The sequence below is a fragment of the Paroedura picta genome, chromosome 12 (genome assembly GCF_049243985.1).
Source record: "Paroedura picta isolate Pp20150507F chromosome 12, Ppicta_v3.0, whole genome shotgun sequence".
Taxonomy (NCBI): Eukaryota; Metazoa; Chordata; class Lepidosauria; order Squamata; family Gekkonidae; genus Paroedura; species Paroedura picta.
In genome coordinates this window covers 20,010,846-20,034,167 of record NC_135380.1, presented here as the reverse complement: position 1 = coordinate 20,034,167, position 23,322 = coordinate 20,010,846, and the positions used below count along the sequence as shown (strand labels likewise).

The 23,322-nt window shown below is 43.8% G+C and overlaps 1 protein-coding gene across 4 annotated transcripts; it reads right to left on the bottom strand.

The window, feature by feature from the left end:
- Positions 1-2,275: 2,275 nt before the first annotated feature.
- Positions 2,276-23,059, bottom strand: ENTPD4 (ectonucleoside triphosphate diphosphohydrolase 4). Of its 4 annotated transcripts, none has more exons than XM_077305219.1 (14): positions 22,862-23,059; positions 21,026-21,120; positions 18,596-18,717; positions 17,713-17,904; positions 16,993-17,198; positions 15,391-15,541; positions 14,444-14,547; positions 13,182-13,241; positions 11,782-11,936; positions 8,872-9,038; positions 7,982-8,306; positions 6,994-7,079; positions 5,711-5,872; positions 2,276-4,377 (listed from the first exon to the last, which is right to left on the bottom strand). In XM_077305219.1, exons 3-14 carry the CDS (start codon positions 18,601-18,603, stop codon positions 4,149-4,151), a joined length of 1,845 nt encoding a protein of 614 aa, XP_077161334.1. In that variant the 5' UTR covers positions 18,604-18,717; positions 21,026-21,120; positions 22,862-23,059; the 3' UTR covers positions 2,276-4,148. The 4 variants fall into 4 exon arrangements, with proteins under 4 accessions (XP_077161334.1, XP_077161335.1, XP_077161332.1 ...); XM_077305220.1 differs by having other exon boundaries at positions 11,806-11,936; XM_077305217.1 differs by having other exon boundaries at positions 18,600-18,717.
- Between the last annotated feature and the right edge of the window lie 263 nt (positions 23,060-23,322).

The window sequence follows — 23,322 nt, the reverse complement described above, 5'->3', positions numbered from 1 at the left end:
CATCGGGCCAAGCCTACCTGTAGACTGGCAATCCAAGGTGGGAGGCTTTGGCTCCCAGGCTCAGGTTCAAGGGTTCATCCTCTGGGCAGCAGGTAAATTGTCAGGGTTGTTTGCTAGTTCTGCATAACTCAGAGATTCAGCTGCAGCCTGAACAGACCAATATTTTAACTCCGTCAATCTCTACCTACTTGTGCTGCTGCCTTTACTGTCTAACTAGATAAGCACTGAATATTCTCCATATTATGGCATTGGGACCACAGAAAAACTGTAGCCTCATTCTAAGCCATTTCATGTGGCAGCAAACCAGTGTCTGGATTAGGCTGCTTTACAGCCTGGATTAGGCTGATTAGTTCGCCATCCCAATAACGAGGGGACAAAATAACTTTATCGTTTAGTTTATGAAAACCTTTTCCCAAAGGTCTCCCTGGAACTCTGTGGCACTCCCAGGCAAATATATTGTTTTTTCATCCCTTTAGGCAGTTACTTGATTATGTTGCATTTTTGTTTTTGATCTGATTTTCATTGCTCTGAATAGTTTACCAGCTGCTGGCTAATGAATGCACCTATTTCTTCATGCTTCTTCCTCCATTTCTGGGTCAGTTTTGGCCTTTATCCTAATAGTTACCTGAGCAAAGCCTTCCTCTGTACTACGGAACTTTCCCCAGGAGAAGCAGCTCTTTGGGTTGGAGGAAGGTTCCACTCTTGACCACGCAGTTATAGGATACAGCCCAGTATTGCTATGTGCTTCTAATCTGTCCTAAGCGCCTATTTGTAGGAAGGTGGCATAAAGCAAAATTCAAGGGAAATTCAGCTTTGGAAAACAAATGCTTATTTTCTGATCATGAAAGTTGAGGGAAATATCCTTTTGGTCCTTGGTTGCATTTTATCCTCAGAGAGAAAGGTCTCCCTGGAACTCCATGGCACTCCACTCTCTCTCACCTTGCTCCTGATCACACAAGCAAGGCAGCAGTTTGCTCATCTGTCCTGCCGGTCTCTTCACGCTACTAATTTGTACATGGGCAAATTCTCATTGATTCAGGAACATTTCCCTTTCTAAAGTGACAACACTGAAAGCAAAAGAGAACACACTTGAACACAGCATCTACCATCTGCAAACTGATTTGAGAAACAGAGTTTAAACACACCACACAGTGGTATTCAACATCACAGTTGTGTACCTGGTTAGCAAAGTTGCACACATCATTAAGTAGTGACAATAGCTGAGACCAAGCCACTATGGGGAACAGTGTGACCCAGAAGGCCTGCTGTGAAGCCAGAGAAACTTTTTACCTGTCTTTGTCAAGCACAACCGCAAAATGGACATACATTAGCAAAGCCTTCTTGTTCACCAGGTCTAAAAAAGGGCCTGGGATTAAGAGAATGAGTGTAGAGGAAAACCGTTTCCTCATACACAAAGGACATTCCAAAAGGCTAAAAACTGTTCTAACACAACACTCATTTGAGAAGGTGGTGAATGGGGAACAGCTCAGGCTTGTTGACGCAACACAAAAGCGAAGGACATTGATGGAGACGTGCAAGCAGCCACGACGACAGAGAGGCCTGAATGTCATTCACCTTGCCAGCAAGGTCATTGGCAAAGGGCAGAGAGCAAGGCCTTAGTCGCTTCCTTTGCATTCTTCCTACCCGCCCTTCCCCTCCTTTAATGGATTGGGTGAAAAAGAAAGACAAGCATGTTAAGTTCATAAACCTATCAACACAGCCTTTGTGACAATGCCTGCGGATCAGAAGGCTTGGACTCCGAGGGGAAACTGACACAGGTAAGGTTCTTAGCAGCGTTATGTTTCATTACTGCTTCAGGGGGAGCCCTGCAGAGCGGTCTAAAAGCCTGCTCTATTGGCCGAAGTACCAAGGCTGCAGGACTGTTTTCATCCATGTTTCTGATGGACTGCATCACAACAAACAGGGCGAGAGATAAAGGTCCGAAGGTCAGCTGCCCCTTGTGCAGCTGACCTGAGACAGCCAAAGCTGTGGAGGCGGGGAGAAGGTCAGGTGGACTTTGATATTCAGAACCCTGCAGTCGGGCACTCTAGTTCTGCTTAATTCCTGAAATCTATTTATCCATTAATGTACACGCCAGCTTACCCTTCTCCAAAAGCATTCTCAATGCAATTTACAGTTAACAGTCTTCATATAAAATTGGCATCTGTTTGTATTTGAATTCACTTAAATGTATCATTCTTATCACAATCTCAAGTTTGGAAGAATTACTAAGTCACAACCACTCCAAATTTCACAGCAAAATCCTCAGAATGGCAAGAGTAAAAACAGATGCTGCTTTATGAAGATGATGATAAAGCTTGTATTTATGAGTCTTTTTCACATAAATGCCACTTTTAATTATGAACAGGTTTTCAAGTAAGGTTTTTATAGCCAGAAACAAAGAAGTGACAGGCACATTCGTATTCCGCTGCTGTCACAACAGACTGTCCGTTTCAGACCGGCACAAATCTTCATTGCTACAGAACCACTGAGAGTCGCCATTGGGTCGGAAAGCTTAAATGCCACAAGCTACACCTGCCACAACAGGCCACTGCGAGCCAGACACAATGAGGTCTCCTGGCAAGGCCAGCTCTGCAATGTGGTCAGTGTATTTGCAACAACACAGATTACAATAGCCAACCAGACTTTTCTATCACAGTATTGCAAGAACATTGTAGACATCACATCTTAACAAGTTGCATTGCTAGTTTTTCAGAAAAACCCTGTGTGTTCCTTTTTCGATTGAGGCTCAGAAGCTTTATGTCCATTGCCCTGGTCAACAATTTTTCTAAACGAGGGATTCTATTTTAAACAGAGTAAGGGCTGAAGAAGAAGAGTTGGTTCTTATATGCCGCTTTTCTCTACCCGAAGGAGGCTCAAAGCGGCTTACAGTCACCTTCCCATTCCTCTCCCCACAACAGACACCCTGTGGGGTGAGTGAGGCTGAGAGAGCGCTGATATCACTGCCCGGTCAGAACAGTTTTATCAGTGCCATGGCGAGCCCAAGGTCACCCAGCTGGTTGCATGTGGGGGAGCGCAGAATCGAACCCGGCATGCCAGATTAGAAGTCCGCACTCCTAACCACTACACCAAACTGGCTCTCCAGCCACATACCCCTACACAAGCCCAGACACATAAAGGACTCTTTTACCACCTGTTCCCCGGTAGACACAGCAAAAGAGAATATGGCAGATTCTTCCCTTTACTATACACACCAGGCATTTGCTCAGAGGCAAAGGGCTCAAAGCCCATTCCTGTCCCATACCTGGTGCCAGTCAGACTCGCTTTCATGATTTACTCTCCTGTCTGAGATACATGCACAGGGGAATGTGAAGTTGAGAGCCATCGAAGGAGAACTCTGCCAAGGCCTCTGTTGATGTTCATGGTAGGAAAGAAACAGCCCTTTGCCTGTGGGTCAGAACACTGCAGGTGTATGACAAGGGGTAGACTACAAGGTCAGATAGGAAACTCCTGGGGAGGCCCACATGGATCATATAAGAACTCTGAAGAGCTGGTTTATCACATAGGTAGGCATCTGACAGAAATGCTGATTTGATTAACTTAGGCAGATTGTGAGTTGGCGGGCAGGAAGGAGTGTGCCAGTGTTTGTCTCATGGCCCTTCCCAGCATGCCCAGGGAATTGCTGATCGCCACTGAGATGGTAGGTGAATTTCCTCCAGGCCAGGCTGGATTCTGGAGTTTTTTGGTGTGTGTGGGGTCACTCAGGCATGAAACTGGGATCACTGTGGGTAGGCAGGTAATGATGAGTTCCTGCACTGTTCAGGGGGTTGGACTAGATGACCCTGGAGGTCCCTTCCAACGCTACGATTCTACATGGACAGAACAATCACAGTTAGTGGGCACAAGTCAGATTGCTACTTTCCCATTTATTCATTTACTGGCATCAAGTCTCCACTGTCTCGCCCTGTCTGTCCCCCCTTCCCCCATCAAAGTGCATTTACTTTTACAATAAAAGAGTTTTAAAATAATTTTGGCTGATCGTCTAGGAAAGCTGCTCCTCAGTCTTCCATCTGATACTCCCCTCGTCCCCCACACTGCGGCGTAAGGGTCTCTAGGGGCAAGAGAAGAACCCTGAGGCAAAACAATGGCTTTTCCTTGAGCAAGTCTCAGGAGGAGCGGTCAACAGCTTATAAGGCTCCTGGGATCTTCTGTGGCGGGAGGCCTTCCTCAATCCAGAGGGAAGGGGACTGGCTGCTGTGCAGCATTCGCCGGTGAATCCGTCGCAGCCGCAGCAGGTACAGCAGGATGGCCAGCAGCACGACAAAGAAGCAGGCGAAGAACAGGTAGTGATTGTAAACGAAAGAGAAGCTGCGCCAGTGGGAGTGATTGCCGCGGAAGTTCTCCTGCTGGATGTCCCTGGGACAGGGGAGCAAAGGAGGAAAGAGAAACAAGACTGTGAATCGCCAAAGGACAGGAGCTTGGACAACCTACTGCTTCTGTAGCACCACCCCACAGTTCAGTGAGTCTGGACTCTGTCTGCAGTCTTGCCCTCGGTCGGAGAAGTGGCACAAGAGCAATGTAAGGTAAAGTTAAGGGTAAAGGTATCCCCTGTGCAAGCACCGAGTCTTGTCTGACCCTTGGGGTGACGCACTCCAGCGTTTTCATGGCAGACTCAATACGGGGTGGTTTGCCAGTGCCTTCCCCAGTCATTACCGTTTACCCCCCAGCAAGCTGAGTACTCATTTTACCAACCTCGGAAGGATGGAAGGCCGAGTCAACCTTGAGCCGGCTGCTGGGATTGAACTCCCAGCCTCATGGGCAGAGTTTCAGGCTGCATGTCTGCTGCATTACCACTCTGCGCCACAAGAGGCCACAAGAGCAATGTAGGACGGTCTATATGGTTAACCAAGAAGAAAAGGAGAGACCTATTCCAACTGCAATATGATAAAATAGAAATCAAAAGTAAAGCGTGTCCTTTCAGTGTGCATTTCTTTGTCTTTTAATCAGCTGGACGTCTGCCAGAACGGCATCCAGATAATATCCGCTTTCAGTGAAAGCACCTTCCTCAGTAACAGTCCTCTAATTCTTCATCATTTACATCAACGTTTAAAGATATCACTTGATTTTTAACCTCCAAATGGTAATAGTATAATCTTGGCCACAAGGCTCACAATAGGACGGGGATACCGGTCTGGAGCGACATGTTGTTGGAGAAGGGCAAGAGAGGAGCCACCACAACACTTAAGAGGACTGCGAAGGTGACAGGCTGAGAAATTGGCAACCTTCCTGTGGGAAAGAACTCTCCCAAATGGTCGTTGCCCCTGGAAACGTAGTAGGAGAAGCTCATCCGCCTTTCAGACGGATCAGTGCCAAACCAGCATGGGGTAAAGGCAGCTCTAGTTAACTAAGCTGAAAACCAAGGGTCAAGAACAAATGCAGGCCCCTGTAGATACTGCTGGCAGCTGGCACTTCTTTGCCTACTACGCTATCATATCATCTCCCACCCAACCCCAATGAGGCAGGCATCTCAGTGGTTCTACACAGTGTTGAAGAGCAACAACCGTTGTGATGGTTACAGTAGATGAGCGATTCGGATGTGAGTGTCCTGCATAGTGCAGGGGGTTGGACTAGATGACCCAACTCTATTATTCTATGATTCTATGATTCTGGGGGACACTGTGTAGAAAACAAGTTGGTGTTTCCTAGCCAGCTTCATAATGAGCTGACGTTCAGAACATTCAAGCCATACCTCAAAGGCAAAAATCGGGTTCGATAGAGGATGGCTCCCAAAGTCCACTGCACCTCTTTATCATAAACCTGCAGCGCAGTTTTTAAGTTGCCATAGTTTACAGGGAAAGAGAAGCCGTTGTGGAACACTTCATACATCCAGGCTGACTTAAAGCACTGATACCTACAGGGGATAAAGTCAGTAATAATTAGGAATCAACACGTTACTTGAACAACAACAGGACGTCAACATAAAGAATGCAATCCAGAAGAATGTCTGAATGCCATAGCTGGAAACATAATTGCACACCCATTGTCCTATTCAATGTCTTACGTGACCCTTGCGTAGCTCTAGCATTATTTGTATTGTGTCCAAAGGAATTAACTACTACCTGGAAACGTTTTATGGATCTGCTATGACAGAGGCAGTAATGGCTCCAGTGAGCTAGAACTTAAAACTCAGAAAGGGACGTAAAATAAATGATACATATTAAAGAACTGACTTTGAAGTATTCAGGCTTGTTTTTTTTTTTTAGAAATTAGCTTATGAACACATAAAGGACAGTGATTTCAGATGGCACAATTGCTAATCATTTGTCATAAGCAAGAAAAGCCACAGTCACCTTCTTGGGCCCTGAGGCCCAGTTCATATATCCATCAAAGCGCCACCATCTTTACAAATGCCCTCCATCAAGCAGGTAACGTATGGGGAGAGCCTAGTTCTCTTTGGGGTACAGAGAGGAGATTGTACCTGCAAAGCCTCCCAAACACAAGCCTCCTAGTTCCCATGAAAAGTCAAAAGAGTGGGCATCAGCTCACTCTTCCACCCTAAGGGGACAAGCAGCAGCCACAGGGATGGTATGAACTAGGACTGAGTTATACATCATATTTTTAACCTGCCCTTTCTTTCAGGAGCTTGGGGTAACATTCATGATTCTCTCCTTCACCATAACTACAAAAAAAATAAATACATGAAAATGATACCCTAGTCATGTTAGCAGTATCGCACTGTAAGTATCTGATGACCAGCTGTTCAGATAGCAAGATCGAAAATCTCCCAAGCCTTGTTGAATTCTTTTGCTCTAAAACAGGGGTAAGTCAAACTGCATCCCTCCAGATGTCCATGGACTACAATCCCCATGAGCCCCTGCCAGCATTCACTGGCAGGGGCTCATGGGAATTGTAGTCCATGGACATCTGGGGGGATGCAATTTGACTACCCCTGCTATAATAGTTTGGTTTTAGTCCTATCGCCCTTCCAAGTTTCCTGGAGCAGATTTCATTGCAAAGGTGAACAATACTCACTTCAGTCGATGAAGGTCAGCATGTGATGCATAAAGGTGGCGATCAAAACGTTCCCGTAGCACAGACCACTGTGTGGCACAGTAATCCTGAGAGACAGAAAAATACCAATGAACACATCAAAACACTTATCTTCAGAAACAAACTCTTCAGAATGTAGAAGGAATCGCCAGGAACCTACCAAATACCTTTTCGACGCCAGGAACATACCAAATGCCTATTTATATAGCGACTCTGTAAGCAAACTACTTCCTAATTTCTGTAAGACAGCCTCTTTAAAATCAAAAACACACATGAGCATGTGAGGGCAGTAAGTCCAAAGTACACAGTACATGTGTCTACCAGAGGTGGAGAAGGATGTATGTGAAGAGGACTGGATGCTTTACAATCTAAAATCTGAGGCCAGAAAAAAGATAAAGGGGAGAAAGGAGGTAGGTAGGTGGAATATAGGGCAAATGAGAGAAGGCCATGCATTCAATTCCATTTACATAGGCCTGACTTCAGCATGAGGTAGAAATAATGTCATGAGAAAGTCTGAGAAAAGGAATCCTGAGGTTTGAAGGAATGAGGGAAGTGCCATCATCCAGGTGTGCTGAAAGGCAGTTCCAGTCATAAGGGACAGGAAGGACAATGTCATTGAAGGAAGCAGGAGTCTTTCACATTGGTGAGAGTAGTAAAGCCGAAGCAGTGAAGGCAGAAACATACCAGGAGAGGGAATGAGATGGAGGTGACTGAAATGATTCAAAGATAAGGAGTTGGGTAGAACACATACTTTTATCCATCCATGCGTTTTCCCATTTATTGCTAATTTACAGACTGGAACCTAAAGGCAGGCATTTTGCCCAAGGTCACATGACAAATCCTGCATGAGACAAGAATTAGAACCTTGGCCATCTCTAGCTAAGACACTTCTCTACCAAGCCATGATCCATGCACTTTTCTAGACAGCGATCCACATCGTGCTTAGCAGATGACCCAGAACAAGATTTACCTTTGCAGCTTTCAGAAACTTAGCAGCATTGTACTCTCCCCCCATCCGTAACACATCTTCAGTACAGTAGTAGAACTCTGAGAACCCGTAAAACTCGCTGTTCTCAAAGTGCACTGGAGGCTGGTAAACACCGTTCAAAGACGTCTGCGTTTCGTTGGTCTTATTCAGAAGAGTCTGAATAACTTCACGACATAGGTTGAAGTCTCCCGTCCCACGAAGATGCATCTTCTGCCCATTCTGTTGGATTTCATCCTCAACGTCTAAAGGCAGGCAAGGGTCTAAATAGGGGGTATCGGGCGTCATACCAATCTGTTTGCCTAGAAGTCTGCAATCAAGATTGAACAGAGTTATACTACTCAAAAAAGCATTATGGCTAGAACACAAGTACAGTTGGTCCTGTCTTGAGGGAAAAGTACTCTATTGTAGGTAAAGCATGCCGCACATAATCAAATTACAGAAAGCAATGGCGTATCAATATTCATTCTGTATTCCCTTTGGCCCAGTTCATACCTTTGGAAGGCCCTGGAATAGGAGTGGAAAATGCTGTCAAGTCACAGCTGACTTGATCTCCCCCCATGAGGTTTTCAGGACAAGAGCTGAGCAGAGGTAGTTTGCTCTTGCCAGCCTCTGCATTGCAACCCTGGGCTTCTGGGTGGTCTCCCATCCCATGGACCAACCAGGGCCAACACTGTTTAATGTCCAAGATGCCATACACCCTTCAAGACAGTTATGCACAGAGCGGCATACACCCGAAGGTCAACAACTGCAATTTCAGCAAGGGAACTACAGTCCCCAACAGCACGCCCGTTCAATGTTGAGGTTTGCTATGTGTATAAGAGGATGGTTGAGCACTTTCTAGATGAAGTCAAGTCATTCCCAGATCAATTTACCTGTTTCTAAATATCATGTTGGCCGATATGCTGTCTGTGTATCTCTGCCGCGCGGCATTTCCCCCAAAGCCGAGGAAAGTGGCAACATAGACTCTGTACACATGTTCTGTTTGATGAGCGTCGCATCCCAAATTGAACTCTGCAAGTAGGTTCTTGGCTACCTCCTCCTGCAGGTTGCCAAACACGAGAATAAGAGGCATAAATAGTTCTGCCTTATGATTTATGCAGCAACACCCCAAATACTGGGGAATCACTTCAAATCGGGGCTCTGAAACCTTTTCATAAGAAATTTCTCTGCAAAAATCCTTAGAGCCCGATACCAACACTCTAGAGGAAGCAACATCCATCCCTGGATTCCCTGTACATTGACCAAACCTACATAACCTGCCCCCAGTGGAATGCAGACCAAAGCTTGTGGCATAATGCTATATGTGCTCATGTTCATCCCATTATCTCCCTTTCCTGCTAAAGTGAGACAGGAATTAATACAGCCTTGAAAATGGTCACTCATCTGCACCTAATAAAACTGACTCCACATTAATAGCTAGGGATGTTTTTATAAATGGGAAGAAAATGTGTTTTTTGTTGTTGTTTGGCTGTTGAAAGGCTATACCAGACTTTTCACCTGACTTCCACCGGAATGCACAGGCTACTGTGCAAGCCTGAACTGTTATTATTACAGTGCTGAAAAGCCATCTGCCGCCTCCCCCCTTCCCCATTTCTGTAATCTTAGCAGGCAGCAACAAGGGGAGGATTAATGAGCACCTGCAGGCTGCCATCCATGACTGACAGGTTGCACTTGAATTCGACAGATCAAGAACAGCATTTAGGACACTGCAGCACTCCTAAGAGGGGAAAACAAACTCCTAAATGTCACAGAGGACCATGGAGTGTTGTGTCAAATTGACAGGTGAATAGTCAGCACCTATTTGCAAAGCAATTTTTAAAACCAGCTTCACTAATCGTAAGCACTGGGACATATAGTTTGTTTGCATTTCTGAGTGTGAGGTGAGATTCTTTCTTTGGCAAAAGTCTACACGTATCAAAGGGCATCTTTAGTAAAGAGTTTGGCACAACACCGGACAGTGAATCCAGGGCTTGGGAGATGATCCAGGCTCATGTTCCCCTGATGAGGCACAAAACTCACTGGTTGGGTTTGGGCGAGTCGGACAGACACACAAAACTTACTTCTGAAGGTTTTGATGTTTTTAATGGATAATGAAGTATAACTTTTTAAAATTCTTGCAGGCAGTATTTCCTGTCTATAACAATTATTCATCATGATGACCTACTACCATTGTTTGTAAGGGACTGTACTGGATGGGAGCCTACCAGCTTTTCCACTGCTAGAAGAGAGCAGCAGCACCCAATCTTACATGGATTTTTGTTGTCATGGGTTCCAAGAGAAGCCCTTCCTTCCTCTTGTGCCAAAAGAAAAGCAGGTAGGAACCAACCATCTGCCTAGATCCTGACTTGAATTTCTGCAGGCCCAATTTCTGATTCCCGCCCCCGCCCCCAAGGCCTGGAAAGCTCCTAGAACCCTGTTCCACACTCCAGGAATAGAATTTCAGGGGCTAGTGAGTCTCACAGGAAGAAGGAAGTGGGAAATCATCCTCCATGACAAGTCCTTGAGCCTGCAGAAACATTAGTCACAATATAGACCTTCACTTTTGTCAGCTGGTTTGAACTTCTTTTATCCATGGAAGTGTGATTGAAATTTCATAAACAAGCACCACAAAAAAGATATGCCATTATTAATAATGTGGGACCAACCTTGGACATAATGGATGATTCTACTATAACAGAAATATTATTTGGATTCTACGATCTGGATGCTAAGGACTCAACTCACAGACTCAGATAAAATCCCCCAAACCAACAATTGTGAGTTTTCTGATTGGCGACAGATTTTATTTTTTTGTCACCTGCAATGAACTGATCCCCACAAGGGCACACATCAAGAGCTATACACAAATATAGTGCTTAAAACCTGATTGGTTTTTCCTAACCAAGGAAAGATGATATGGAGAACTCTGGGTTCTTTTTGGAAAGCTGCTCAAAATGAGATGTAAACATTTACAATTGCACACATTCATGGGCAGATAAAAACATAGGCCCATTGAATCACTGTGGGGCAAATCACAAGACTTTTCCCCCTTCAAGTAAAGAATAATAAATAAAGAGCACAATAAAATCAGAGTCCAGTAGCACCTTTAAGACCAACAAAGATTTATTCGAGGCGTGAGCTTTTTAGTCTGACGAAGGGTGCTTGCCCTCGAAAGCTCACGCCCTGAATAAATCTTTGCTGGTCTTAAAGGGGCTACTGGACTCTGATTTTATTGTGCTACTTCAGACCAACATGGCTACCCATTTGAATCTAAATAAAAAGCAGTAAATGTTTAATGCTAAGATGCTCATGTGGCTTCATTTGAATCTCACAAAACCAGAGAAGCATCTGGATACGTTACGCACAATAACACCACTGCTGCCATGCTATCTTTCGGACACATTTTGTTCTCTATGGAGGCTTATTTTTTACTCTTCAGTTTTGTGAAAGACTTCCCTCCCCCCCCCCCAAAAAAAATCATATTGTCCACCACCTTATACAATACAATCTTTTAACACAAAAAGTATTCCTGGCATTGACAAACGTGAGGCTAAGAGAAACAACAGTTGTGCTAAACAAACACAATGATATTAAAGCCGACTGATGAAATGATTAAATACAGGTGGATTTGCTTAACTGAGGAGACCCCCTCGTTCGCCTCTTCTCTGGCCTTGGGGTGAAGATGCCATTGCAATGAAGCACAGGACTCACAATACGCAAAAGAAAAAAGAATCAATGGATATGGGTTAAAATACAGGGGAAAAAAACAAAAGAAAAAGAAGGAAAATTGTACAGATAATAACCTGCTGTGAAGAGGCAAAGCTTACAGTTTTAGGGACTTCATAGGCTATTTGAGTTGACACACCACCCATGTCAAGTATACCCACAGTCCTCTTTCGGACAATGGCTTCCTTGTTTTCACTGCCAGGGATATGCACCTCCACGACGGCATCATCCTCTGCAAGATAAAAGGTGAAAGAAACACTCCTGAGAAATCTAATGCACTCTGCATCTTTGTGTCACCACGCTTGCCTCCAGTGCTGCGACAGCAAACCAGCCACGTGGATGTAGAGTCAGAGTCTATCAGACGGCAAACAGAAGGCTAGATCTTATGGACCCATTACACTACCTGCGGAGCTTCCTACAAGGAGACTTCCACTGATGGAAGAGGCTCTTGCAAGCGTGTGTCAGCACAAAGTTCCTTGCACTAGAGCACAGGTGGCCAAACTGGCTCTCCAGTCGTCATTGGACAACAATGGCCATGAGCCCCTGCACTAGAGCAAAGTATCACCATTAGCAGAACTGATCTGGAGTGAGTATTCTTGCCCAAGGCATCCATGTGCTGCTGCGTCAAGTTTTATGATGTCAGAGCGGTCTTTGAACAGAAAGGACTCGGGATGCTGGGCAAAACTAGCAACAGAATGGAAAACTTTAAAGCGGCTGAAGCAACAACTCTACAAAGTTCCGCTTCTCTGCTTGGGACCAGGAAAAATGGGGAGTAACAGAAGATATGACAGAGCTGTACAAAATGTAACACAAGCATGTGTCTCCTGTATAATAAAAGAATGCCATGAAGCTGGTCTGCAGCAGGCTAAAGCGCAGCATGTTCAAAAGCAAAGCATAATTAACAGGCACAATTAAAATCTACAAAATCTGATGGCCATCGGATTAGATGGCTTTTTTAAAAGAAGCCATTTATAGAGGATACGCCTATCAGGGTCTATTAGCCATGACAGCTAAGTGGAAGCTCAGTTCAGAGACAGTGTACTTCTCTTTCTGGGAGCAAACAGGGTATGGACATCACCTTCATGCCCTTCTTTTGAGCACTCAAGGACACTTGGCTAACTGCTGCTACTGGTAGGCAGGCTAAATGGAACATAGTTTGATACGGCAGTGAAGTTCATATGTCATAATCACAAAGAAGAAAAAGACCTCCAATCAAATCCCTTATCATGCATTCTATTACCTGAAGAAATATGCAGAATCATTTGGATCTTTACTTGATTTTACTGTGCTCTCATTAACCTATGCAGATATTTTTAGTCTTTTCAACCTATTAGGGAACACTGGATATAACTCTGCTGTAACTGCTGCTGAGCAAAGTCCATTCAGTGGAACAACATTGGAGAAGGACTGATCCAGCAGATCACCACTGGGGCTTCTGCAGTCGTATATAGCTCCTATTGCTATTAAAGCTACTTACCATCATCAGTATGCTCAAATCTTCCAAGGACAAAGTTGATGCCAATCCAAGCATATACACCTACAGCAATTGAACAGAACACTTCATGTTAACAGAAGTTACGATGTAATATCTTGCTAAACAAAGAATGCTTACGCAGATAAAAACACTACATTCTCCTTTTAAAATATTCCATTCATCCAAACAGACGACTATTCAGGTACCAGGTGAGCTACACATTATTGTCTTAGATTCTGAAGGTATGACCAAGACCAAAAAATGCCAATTGTCCTAGCTCGGAAGTTGGTACAGAAAGAAACTTAAAGATACAGCAGCAAAGAGTGCTTGCAAGGAATGTATTCCATATATCATTCTGGGAATGGTTTTAGTGGACTGTTTAAAAGGTTACTGCAAGTACTTTCGTAATCTGCATTACTCAGATGAATTACTGATTTGGCAGTTTAATTGCCCCCCCCCAAGTTCCATACTTCCTACCACCTGCCTCACTGTAATCATATTTATAAGATTTTCTTGCACGATAAACAGATTACATTAAAAATATAAAAACATAAATGTATTATGCACATATGCAAATTGTCTTATTCTGTGCCACCTGCTCTTGCACCAAGCAAACCCTCTCACCATCAATTCATTCAATTCCTTAACTCAGGGACAATAACTTCCCAAAAATCTTAAGTCCACCATCTTCTTCTGTCTTAACACTAGCACCTTCCTAACCTTTCTTATAACAAAGTTAATTCTGCAAGGGTGCACATATGCTTATGACAGGGGTAGTCAAACTTCAGCCCTCCAGATGTCCATGGACTAATATTCCCATAAGCCCCTGCCAGCATTTGCTGGCAGGGGCTCATGGGAATTGCAGTCCATGGACATCTGGCTTACGACATGCTTTTAAAGAAGTATAACATTCCTAACAATCCTCCCCACTCACACAGACGCACCCCTCCCCACCCTTCAGTGACAACTTCCAGCACAGAGAAGGACTCTCTTCTCCTTTAAGACTATCCAATGCTGGAGAAATCTAGTATCAGCCACAGTTCTGAAAGGCTCACTGCACCCTTTAGGCATCTCAAATAGGGATATGCATCTGTTTCATTCTCCTCATCCTGAGCTGTTTCTCTTACCCTGTGCCTCTCACTCCCGAAGTTCTTTCTTTCGCAATCAGCTGGCTACTTCGCTTCCACTGAAGCGCCAAGTGATGTGGACAACAATCCATCATTTCAGTGCTAAAATATCCAGAAATATCATTTCAAAACCCTTACCTTCTTGTTTTCCTGAAATAACCTCCGCATGTGAATCCGAAAACAGAAAATCAAAATGCACTGGGATATCAGTAAGCAGGTCTTCCAAGATTGCTTTTTGCTGGCTGCAAGATTCCAAAAAGTTTGGAAGTAAAGACGTTTGCCATACTTCCATCCTCTAAATCAAACCATTGCCTAGAGAAAAAGTATACTGCACTAATCTAGCATGAGAGCTAAACAAATCCCAAATTAAATTATCAAAATAAATAAACTTGAAAGATTCACTTGATATGCCAGCAACAATCCCCTAACTCAAGCTAATTCCTTTATTTCTTCTTTTTGGCAATAAAGGAACAGAACAGTAGCAAGGATTTGACAAACATTTTCCTTAAACGTGTGCAGTTTTCACCTTACATGTCTCTCTTTTAGTGTAATTGTGGGTGTCCATGTGACCCCAATATAAGTGCATAACACAACTTACAAACATCACAGGGCAACTGACCCTGAGAAATAAGCAATGCAGAGCTGTATAAGAATAAAATCTCATATTCTCCTCTGATACTTCTCCTAGTCAAGTGGATTCCTGTTTTGGGCTAAGGCAGGGGTCCCCAACATTTTTGAGCCTACTGACACCACTGGATTTCTGACACAATGTGGTGGATGCAACCACAAAACTGCTGCTGCAGGAGGTGCAGCTGGCCACAAAATAGCTGCCACAGTTTCTTTTCAGTCACAGATCCTTGTGCTGTGGTGGCAGCTGCTGCCAAAGCAAAAATTATTAGAATTTACAGAGCCACTCAAATCTCCAATGGCCAACTAAAAAACTTCATTATGAAAACCCCCACTCAGCCCCATACACTTTGCAGAAGCCCTTAGCAGGCTCCAAGAAAGGTGTTGGCGGGTGTCATGGTGCCCCTAGTTCCACATTGGGGACCCCTGGGTTAAGGGTATGATAGCTGTGCAGTCACCTCTCTGGCAGGATCCTCATCCCCGCTGTGCAGAGGATGTAGAGAGGTGTTTCTTTGTGTTTTGCACGGGGTACGTGTTCTGCAGCAAAGCTCAGAAGTGGAAAAATATAGTCACTAACTTTTTCAGGAGAGGTAGCAAATTCTGAAATGCCTAGAGAACAACAGAGGTATTTTTAATATTGTAGAAAAAAATCACAACACAAAAAGATACTGAGAAGAAAAGTTTGTTTCTAAGAGATGAAAACTGCATTAAATGATAACTTATTGAGGACTTCCTGCATAACCTTCAGCACAATATAACAAAAAAAGGGAGAAAATATAGCAGTTGAACAAAATCCACTCTCTCAGATGGCACAACTGCCAGAGTAAGAAATGTTATGGTTTTCTTTAAATCCTTGAACAAAAAATTCCATGCCCAAAAGAAACGCATGACTTGAGCATGTCTACTGTCATTCAAAACTTTATACACAGTGTGTTCAACATGGATAAAGAAAACCTCTCCCCCTTCAGCTAAAATACTCAAACAGAAGACAGCCTATGAAACAGACAAATTCAGGACAAACTGAATTACTTCTTCTTACCATGCACAGGTAAGTGATGGGATTTACTGTCACATGATTCAATGACAGCAGCTAGATTACATTTAAAAGAGGTCTAGACCAGGGATAGGCAACTGTGGCCCTCCAGATATTCATGGATGACAATTCTCATGAGCCCTTGCCAGCTGGTAGGGGCTCATGGGAATTGTCGTCCATGAACATCTGGAGGGCCATAGTTGCCCATCCATGGTCTAGATAAATTCATGGGAAGCAGCCCCTTTTGGACTTATGATACCTAAATGCATCCTCCATACTCAAAAGTGGAGTATCTCTGAATGCCAGTGCTGGAGGGAAACAGTAGGGAAGCCCCCCCCCCCCTTGTGAACTTCCCTAGAGTCACCTGCTCTGCTTCTTTGGAAAACAGGATGTTGAATTAGGTGGACATTTAATTTGATCCACTTGGGGCCACAACATTTTTCCGTATTTCGCAGACTGATTAACAGGACATTCAACACAAATACAATAGGGACAAGTTAACATTAGGGGGAGTGCCTGCCAAGCAGGTCCCTGCCCTTAGCCATGTAAGTCTGAGTCACAGACAAATGAAGATACCATTGTGGGCTAAACTGTGCAACTATCCATTCTTAAGCTAGTATCGCAAGCAGAGCTGCTCCCAAGAATGAGTTGGCCGAGTTTATATTTACATTAATTATGGTAATTTGAAATATAAAGCTCTTCACAAAAGACAGCAGTCATCACTTTAATGACTTCTAATGCTCCTACTAAAATCTCTTTTGTTAGCAATGCTTGATTAGATGCCCAACATCCTTTCAACCGTTTAATTATGACTGCAATTCTAAACACATTTATTTGGGAGTAAGTCCAAAAAGAACTGGCAGGACTTAATTCTGAGTGAGGATGGATAAGGGCAGGCTACGTGGATCATCCCAAGTACAAAGGGATAAAAACTGCTACAAAATTGAGGGGAGGGGGGAAGCATTTGTAAACTGCCACCAATAAAATAATTGCCAACTAGCCAGAAAAACGTGGATGTTTCCCGTACCTGGTTTAATTTTCATAACCACTGGCTTCCTATTTTTGTCCCTCATTTGTTTGATGTCCAACAAATCATGAGGATTGCCATTGTGTCTTGGCCAACAGTACACAAAGATCCTTGATCCACTGCTGCCACAGTCCACCATGATGCCATAGTTCAGGTTGGGGTTGTTGGTATCTGTGGCTTCGGTGTCAGTGACTCGAGCAAGGTACCTATAAGAGAAAACACAGTGTTGCTTTTCCCATACTGCAGATCTCAGTAGTGTCTGAAGACGTGAGCTGTGACTCATGAAATCTCATACCCTGCTTCAAATTTTGTTAATTGTTAAGGTGCTACTGGACTCTTTTGCTTTTCTACTACTATAGACAGATAAACATGGCTACCCATGTTTGCTGGCAGGGGCTCATGGGAATTGTAGTCCATGAACATCTGGAGGAACACAGGTAGACTTGTTGTTAGGTGTGAAGTTGTGTCCGACCCATCATGACCCCATGGACAATGATCCTCCACGCCTTCCTGTCCTCTACCATTCGCCGGAGTCCATTTAAGTTTGCACCTACTGCTTCAGTGACCCCATCCAGCCACCTCATTCTCTGTCGTCCCCTTCTTCTTTTGCCCTCGATCGCTCCCAGCATTAGGCTCTTCTCCAGGTTGACTACCCCTGCTATGTAAGTTGCATTCAGCTGTGCATATAAACCTTTGCATCCTGATGGTTACTGCTCTTACCTGTGCAGCTTTCTGTCCCTGTAGCCATATTTATTCCTGATTATAACAACTGAGTAGTACAGTAAGAAGAATGCAGCAACAAGCAGAACGATGACAATTATCTGTCGCAATGTGGTGTTCAACATCCGAGGACAGCCTACTGGAGAAATGCTGAAGTGCCAGGAAGCAGGAAACAGACAAGAGATGCTGATCCTGAAATTCATAAGAATAGCCCCATATGAAATGATCTCCTTGTAACAGACAACTGGCATACTAAAGGACCCAACAACTGCCCCAAAACACCACTGATAAAAAGCAGTAATATCAGAGCTCTCTCGGCTTCACCTCCCTCACAGGGTGTCCGTTGTGGAGAGAGGAAAGGGAAGGAGATTGTAAACCGCTTTGAGACTCCTTCGGGTAGAGAAAAGCGGCATATAAGAACCAACTCTTCTTCATATCTCAGCACAGCTTCATACAAATGCTAACAGGTCTAGACAATGGAAGAGCAGGCCCATTCTGCCACAGTAATTATTAACTTTGCATCAATATCAACTCATCTAAACTAAACTCAAAGCCATCATTAATACTGTCATTGTTACAGAAGAGGCCCTGTTGGATAAAGTCCAACTGTCTTGTGAAGCATGACACTGTAAAGGAAGTTATGCAGTCTCAACATCTTTTGTATTTATTCATAGCATAATTGACCTCTGTGGACCTTGGAACTCTGTTATAAAATAATCTATTGCTCTTAACATTAACAACATGAAACACTGATCTTCCCATTTGCACAAGAACTGATAAGGGCAACAAAGAACTCGTTTACGTTTGGCTCCTAAGGTAAAAGTTAAGTGGACTTTAAAGTTTGATCTTATTGCTTTTATCTAGTCAGTATTCAGATACTCACCTACCCATTTTGGGACAGATTCATCAGGACAAACAGGATGTGGAATGAGTTCATTGTCTAATATCAGTCACAGATTCATAAGGCACAAGCATCATCCCCAGAATCATTGGTAAAAACAGGAACTGGAAATAAAAGATTTCAAGGATTGCACAAAAGGATTTCGTCTTAAACAAAAAACTGTATTACCAAAATAATACATTTTGTCCAAGCAGCTTGAAATAAGGAAGGCAAAAACATTTAGTACATTAGCGCACTATGGGTGTAATAAGTCCCTATTCCTAAATAAATGTTAGATAAGAAAGCCTAAATTTTTAATATTTGGTTTTGTGTTACAAATTATGCCAGAAGAGGGCAGCCTTTCAATAGTAATGAGCATCTATTGCCAGAAGTGGGCAGCATCTTAAAGATTATAAGCAACTTCAACGGGTGCTTGACAATATTACAAAAGAAATCCCAAACATGTTTCATATTCTTCATTTCATACCAGAGGGAATTGATCCCTTGGCTTTGATAGAAGAAACGTTTCCCATTGGGACAGGTCTGTTTATAACAGTATATTGTCCACCAGCTTAGAAATGTAAAACTTCCAAAAGTTTTGAACCACAGATAAAATGGCCAGGCTTTTTGTGTGTACTGGGGGGGAACAGGATGAATGCAGAAATCTGGAAGCAATTTATATATATACAATTCTAGCTTTCGTATCAAATGTAAACCTATTTTGCTACTTTTATAACATAAAATGCATAAATTACAACATACTTAACATGTAGAATAGCTTGATAGTTACGTAACTTAAAGGAACAGTTGTCTTAGTTTTCTACAAGCAAGATTGCAAATTTACTCCATATTAAAGTGAGAGAAACCTACAGTCTGCTGGACTCTGTTATTTTAACAAACTTCATTAATTCAAACAGGGGGGAATGTTTCACAAGAGTTTTTTTTCAGAGCTCCCCAAAATTTCCATTGGGAAAAAGAGGGAAAGGGCCTTCACATTTTTTATGCTATGTATTGTGAGTGAATAAATCCTTGTATCTAAAAGCATGAGTTTCTCAATTTTTCCACCAGAGAAAAACTGAAAAGTCCTCAGAATTTTTCTCAGTGAGCAAAAAGCTTGCCTGAAAAAGCATTTTATTAATTTCAAATAAAAACATTTTATACATTTTTTCAATTTACCCTTTTTCCAGTTTTTCACTCAGGATACTTTTTTGAAAATTGAAAGAAAATGAAAGGCAAAAAAAGATGCCATCCACATCTTGAAAGCATGTTGCAGAATAGCACATTCTTTAAAAATCACACTGGGAACACAGTGTGTTCTTAAGGATAGCACAGTTTAACTTGATCTGGAAACCCCCGATTCAATCAGTTTTTCTCAACCTAAGGGAACCCCTCACAGGACTACCCTCCAACTCTCTAACTCAGGCTTTCTCAACCAGGATTCTGTGAAATCCTGGGTTTCTTTACGGCCCTGGAAGGGTTTCCCAAATGGCTTGGGTTAATTAATTTTAATATATATTTTAAATATTTTGTTATACATTTATCAGGTGATATGAGCATATATGGTCATGTCAACCCTCCACCCCCACCCCCTGGCCAATGATCAATGTGTGCACAGCTATGCTTCCCAATCATATTCTGCACAATCATGCCACTTCTGGGGTATCCTGAAGCCTGAAGAATGTTTCAGGGGGTTCCTCAATGGTAAAAAAAGTTAAGAAAGGCTTCTCTGACTACTACAAAGCATGGTACATGTGGATAACCTGGCTCTCTATTTAATGCTGGGTTGTTCAGACTTCACTGATGGATCTCAGAGGAGGAAAGTGCCTTGCTGTATATAAGCCATTCTTTCACATAGACTCCTCATAGTGCAGGCATTCAGCTAGTAATTGTTAAAAGCAGCTACAATCAACTACAAAAAACTCATCAACTTGGATGTATTGGTAAAGACTTGTTGTTAGGTGCAAAGTCGTGTCCGACCCATTGCGACCCCATGGACAATGATCCTCCAGGCCTTCCTGTCCTCTAGCATTCCCCGGAGTCCATTTAAATTTGCACCTACTGCTTCAGTGACTCCGTCCAGCCACCTCATTCTCTGTCGTCCCCTTCTTCTTTTGCCCTCGATCGCTCCCAGCATTAGGCTCTTCTCCAGGGAGTCCTTCCTTCTCATGAGGTGGCCAAAGTATTTGAGATTCATCTTCAGGATCTGGCCTTCTAAGGAGCAGTCAGGGCTGATCTCCTCTAGGACTGACCGGTTTGTTCGCCTTGCAGTCCAAGGGTAAAGACTACCTTATCTAAAACAATACTGATTAATTTGCCCTGCAGAGCCTGCAGTCTGAAATGTACTGGGAATTTTGGGATTTAATCTATAAAACATTTGAGCTCCTGTTAGTGTTTGTGTCCCAAATCAAACAACCATCATATAAACAAACTTACGATTGAAATGTGGTGACTTCTGAGTGGAAGATAGGAGCTGTTTAACACACCCCGTATTCCTGAACAGTTCCAAAGGAAACCATATTATGTATGAACTAAACAGAAAACACATGATGGAAGAAACAGTTAGCTAAAATGGAATATGGTCAACATTAACAGGCAGTCTGGCCTTATTCGCACTCAACTTATGTTCGGATCATACCAATCCCAACAGCAGATAAGAATTCACATGGTTGAATGCTCTGTTATACTACCCGCCCTCCCCACTTTCTGTATAGAAAATTAGATATCGGTGAGAAAAACTCTAGCTTAGCCTTCTCCCTCATCTACTGGTTGTCTATATCAGGGGTAGTTAAACCTATGGTCCTCCAGATGTCCATGGACTACAAGCAAATGCTGGCAGGGGCTCATGGGAATTGTAGTCCATGAACATCTGGAAGACCACTACCCCTGGTCTATATAAAGAAACCTTTTCTTTGTATGGAGAGACATTCAACAATGTTAGCCACCCACCTACAGAAGTGATGCAATGCCAAAACAGGTTCATTACCCCTATCAGATTTGGGTCATAGTTTAAGGTATTTCCCAGTTCATCAACCCAAGGTCCTTTTATGTAGCAGGAACTGAATACTACCATAATGCAAGTAGATTGTATAACACAAATTAGATATTACACTTATATGGGACCACTGTCACAATAATTCTTCAGAATTCCAACTATAATTATGAGAACAGAAAAACAAAATATCTCAATGTAAGCAAGAAATCTGTTTTTTACTCCTCACAAGCATAAGGTTTTAAAATAACAAGTTCATAATCACTTAACAGGGGAAGTACTTGGAGCAGTTTTAAAACCGCCCAGAGATAAGGGCAGTATACAAATCTAAATAAAGAAAAAGCCCAGCGGCATGCTGCACAATGATGTCAACTTTATTATATAGAAAACATTAATTGAAGTGTACAGAACTGCTCCTTTTACCGTTTCATATCTAAAGATGAAGAAACTATGGCAGAAGGAAACAATCTTTAATACTTGTACAACCATTTCACATTTTGCATGCAGTGTCATCATGTGGAATCTTCTGGGTTCTTATCAATTACATTCCCATACATACACTACACCAGCCATTCTCAATTTGGGGGGGGGGGAATGGTGCATTTAGGAGCTCTTCTCAGGTTCCAGGCCCCTCTGCAGTAGGCTGGCCAATTGCACAATGAGCTAGACTTAAAAAGGCCTAAACTATGCTCAATATACCTCATCTTAGACATACTCAAGGCAGATTTCTAGAACACATGTTCTTCCCCCTTAAATGCATTAATTCAAGCACACACATAGGAACAGATTGCATGACGTCTTTTCCTTCCCTTGGCTGAAGGTCAAACTTTCCAGCAATTCATGACATCATATGTGACAAAAAGGGTATTTTTTTTCGGTCTCCTTCTCTCATTTTTCAGTCTGTGCCCCCCCCCATTGAAAACAACTGCACGACAGCTTCTCCTTTCCCATAGCCAACCGAAGGCATGTGTAAACTACACCCTCCTCGCAAACCCAGAAGGAACTCCGCCAAGGAGGCCAACCTCCCCGCCGCCTACTAACTGGTGCAGATGAAGCTGCTACTAGGCGAAGAGGTTGCAGGGACTGATTCAAAGAGTCCCCACCGCAGCACCTTCTGCCCATGCTAGGCAAAGAGGCTTCAAGCGGAGGATGCTGCTCGGGCAACGGGCCCCGTCTCCCTCAAGAGCCAGGGGACACTTCCGCCCCCCCAGTCCCCAAATATCCCCCCACTCCCCGGCGTCGGAGAACCAGGACGAATACAGCCCCGCCCCCCTTTTTACCCGCTCCTCTCCGGCTTCGCCAGGCCACAGGCCGGCCGGGAGCAAAGCGACACCTCAGCCATCCCCGGCTTCCGGGTCCCGGCCGGCGCGCCGGAAATGACGCAAGGCGAGGATGCCGGGCAGCCTCCTCCGGCGCCGGGCGGGCCTCGGGGGAGGGATTACGGGGCGGGGGGCTGATTGACTCCTGCCCGGTCATTGGGGAAAGAGGCGCTTTTAAAGGCATGCTTCCGCCCCGGAGGAGGAGAGGGATCTTGCGGCAGCCGGGCGCCTCCCGTAGTTAGCAGGAGTCCATCGCGTCCCGTCGAACCATTTTAGACCTGGGCTCCAGCGTAAAGGAGAGCAAAATCATACACAAGGGAGGGGGGGCGTGGAATTGGGGCCTCTGTGGCTGGGCGGGTAGTTGTGGGTTCCTGCACTGGGCAGGGGGTTGGGCCAGGTGGCTCTGGAGGTCCCTTGCAACT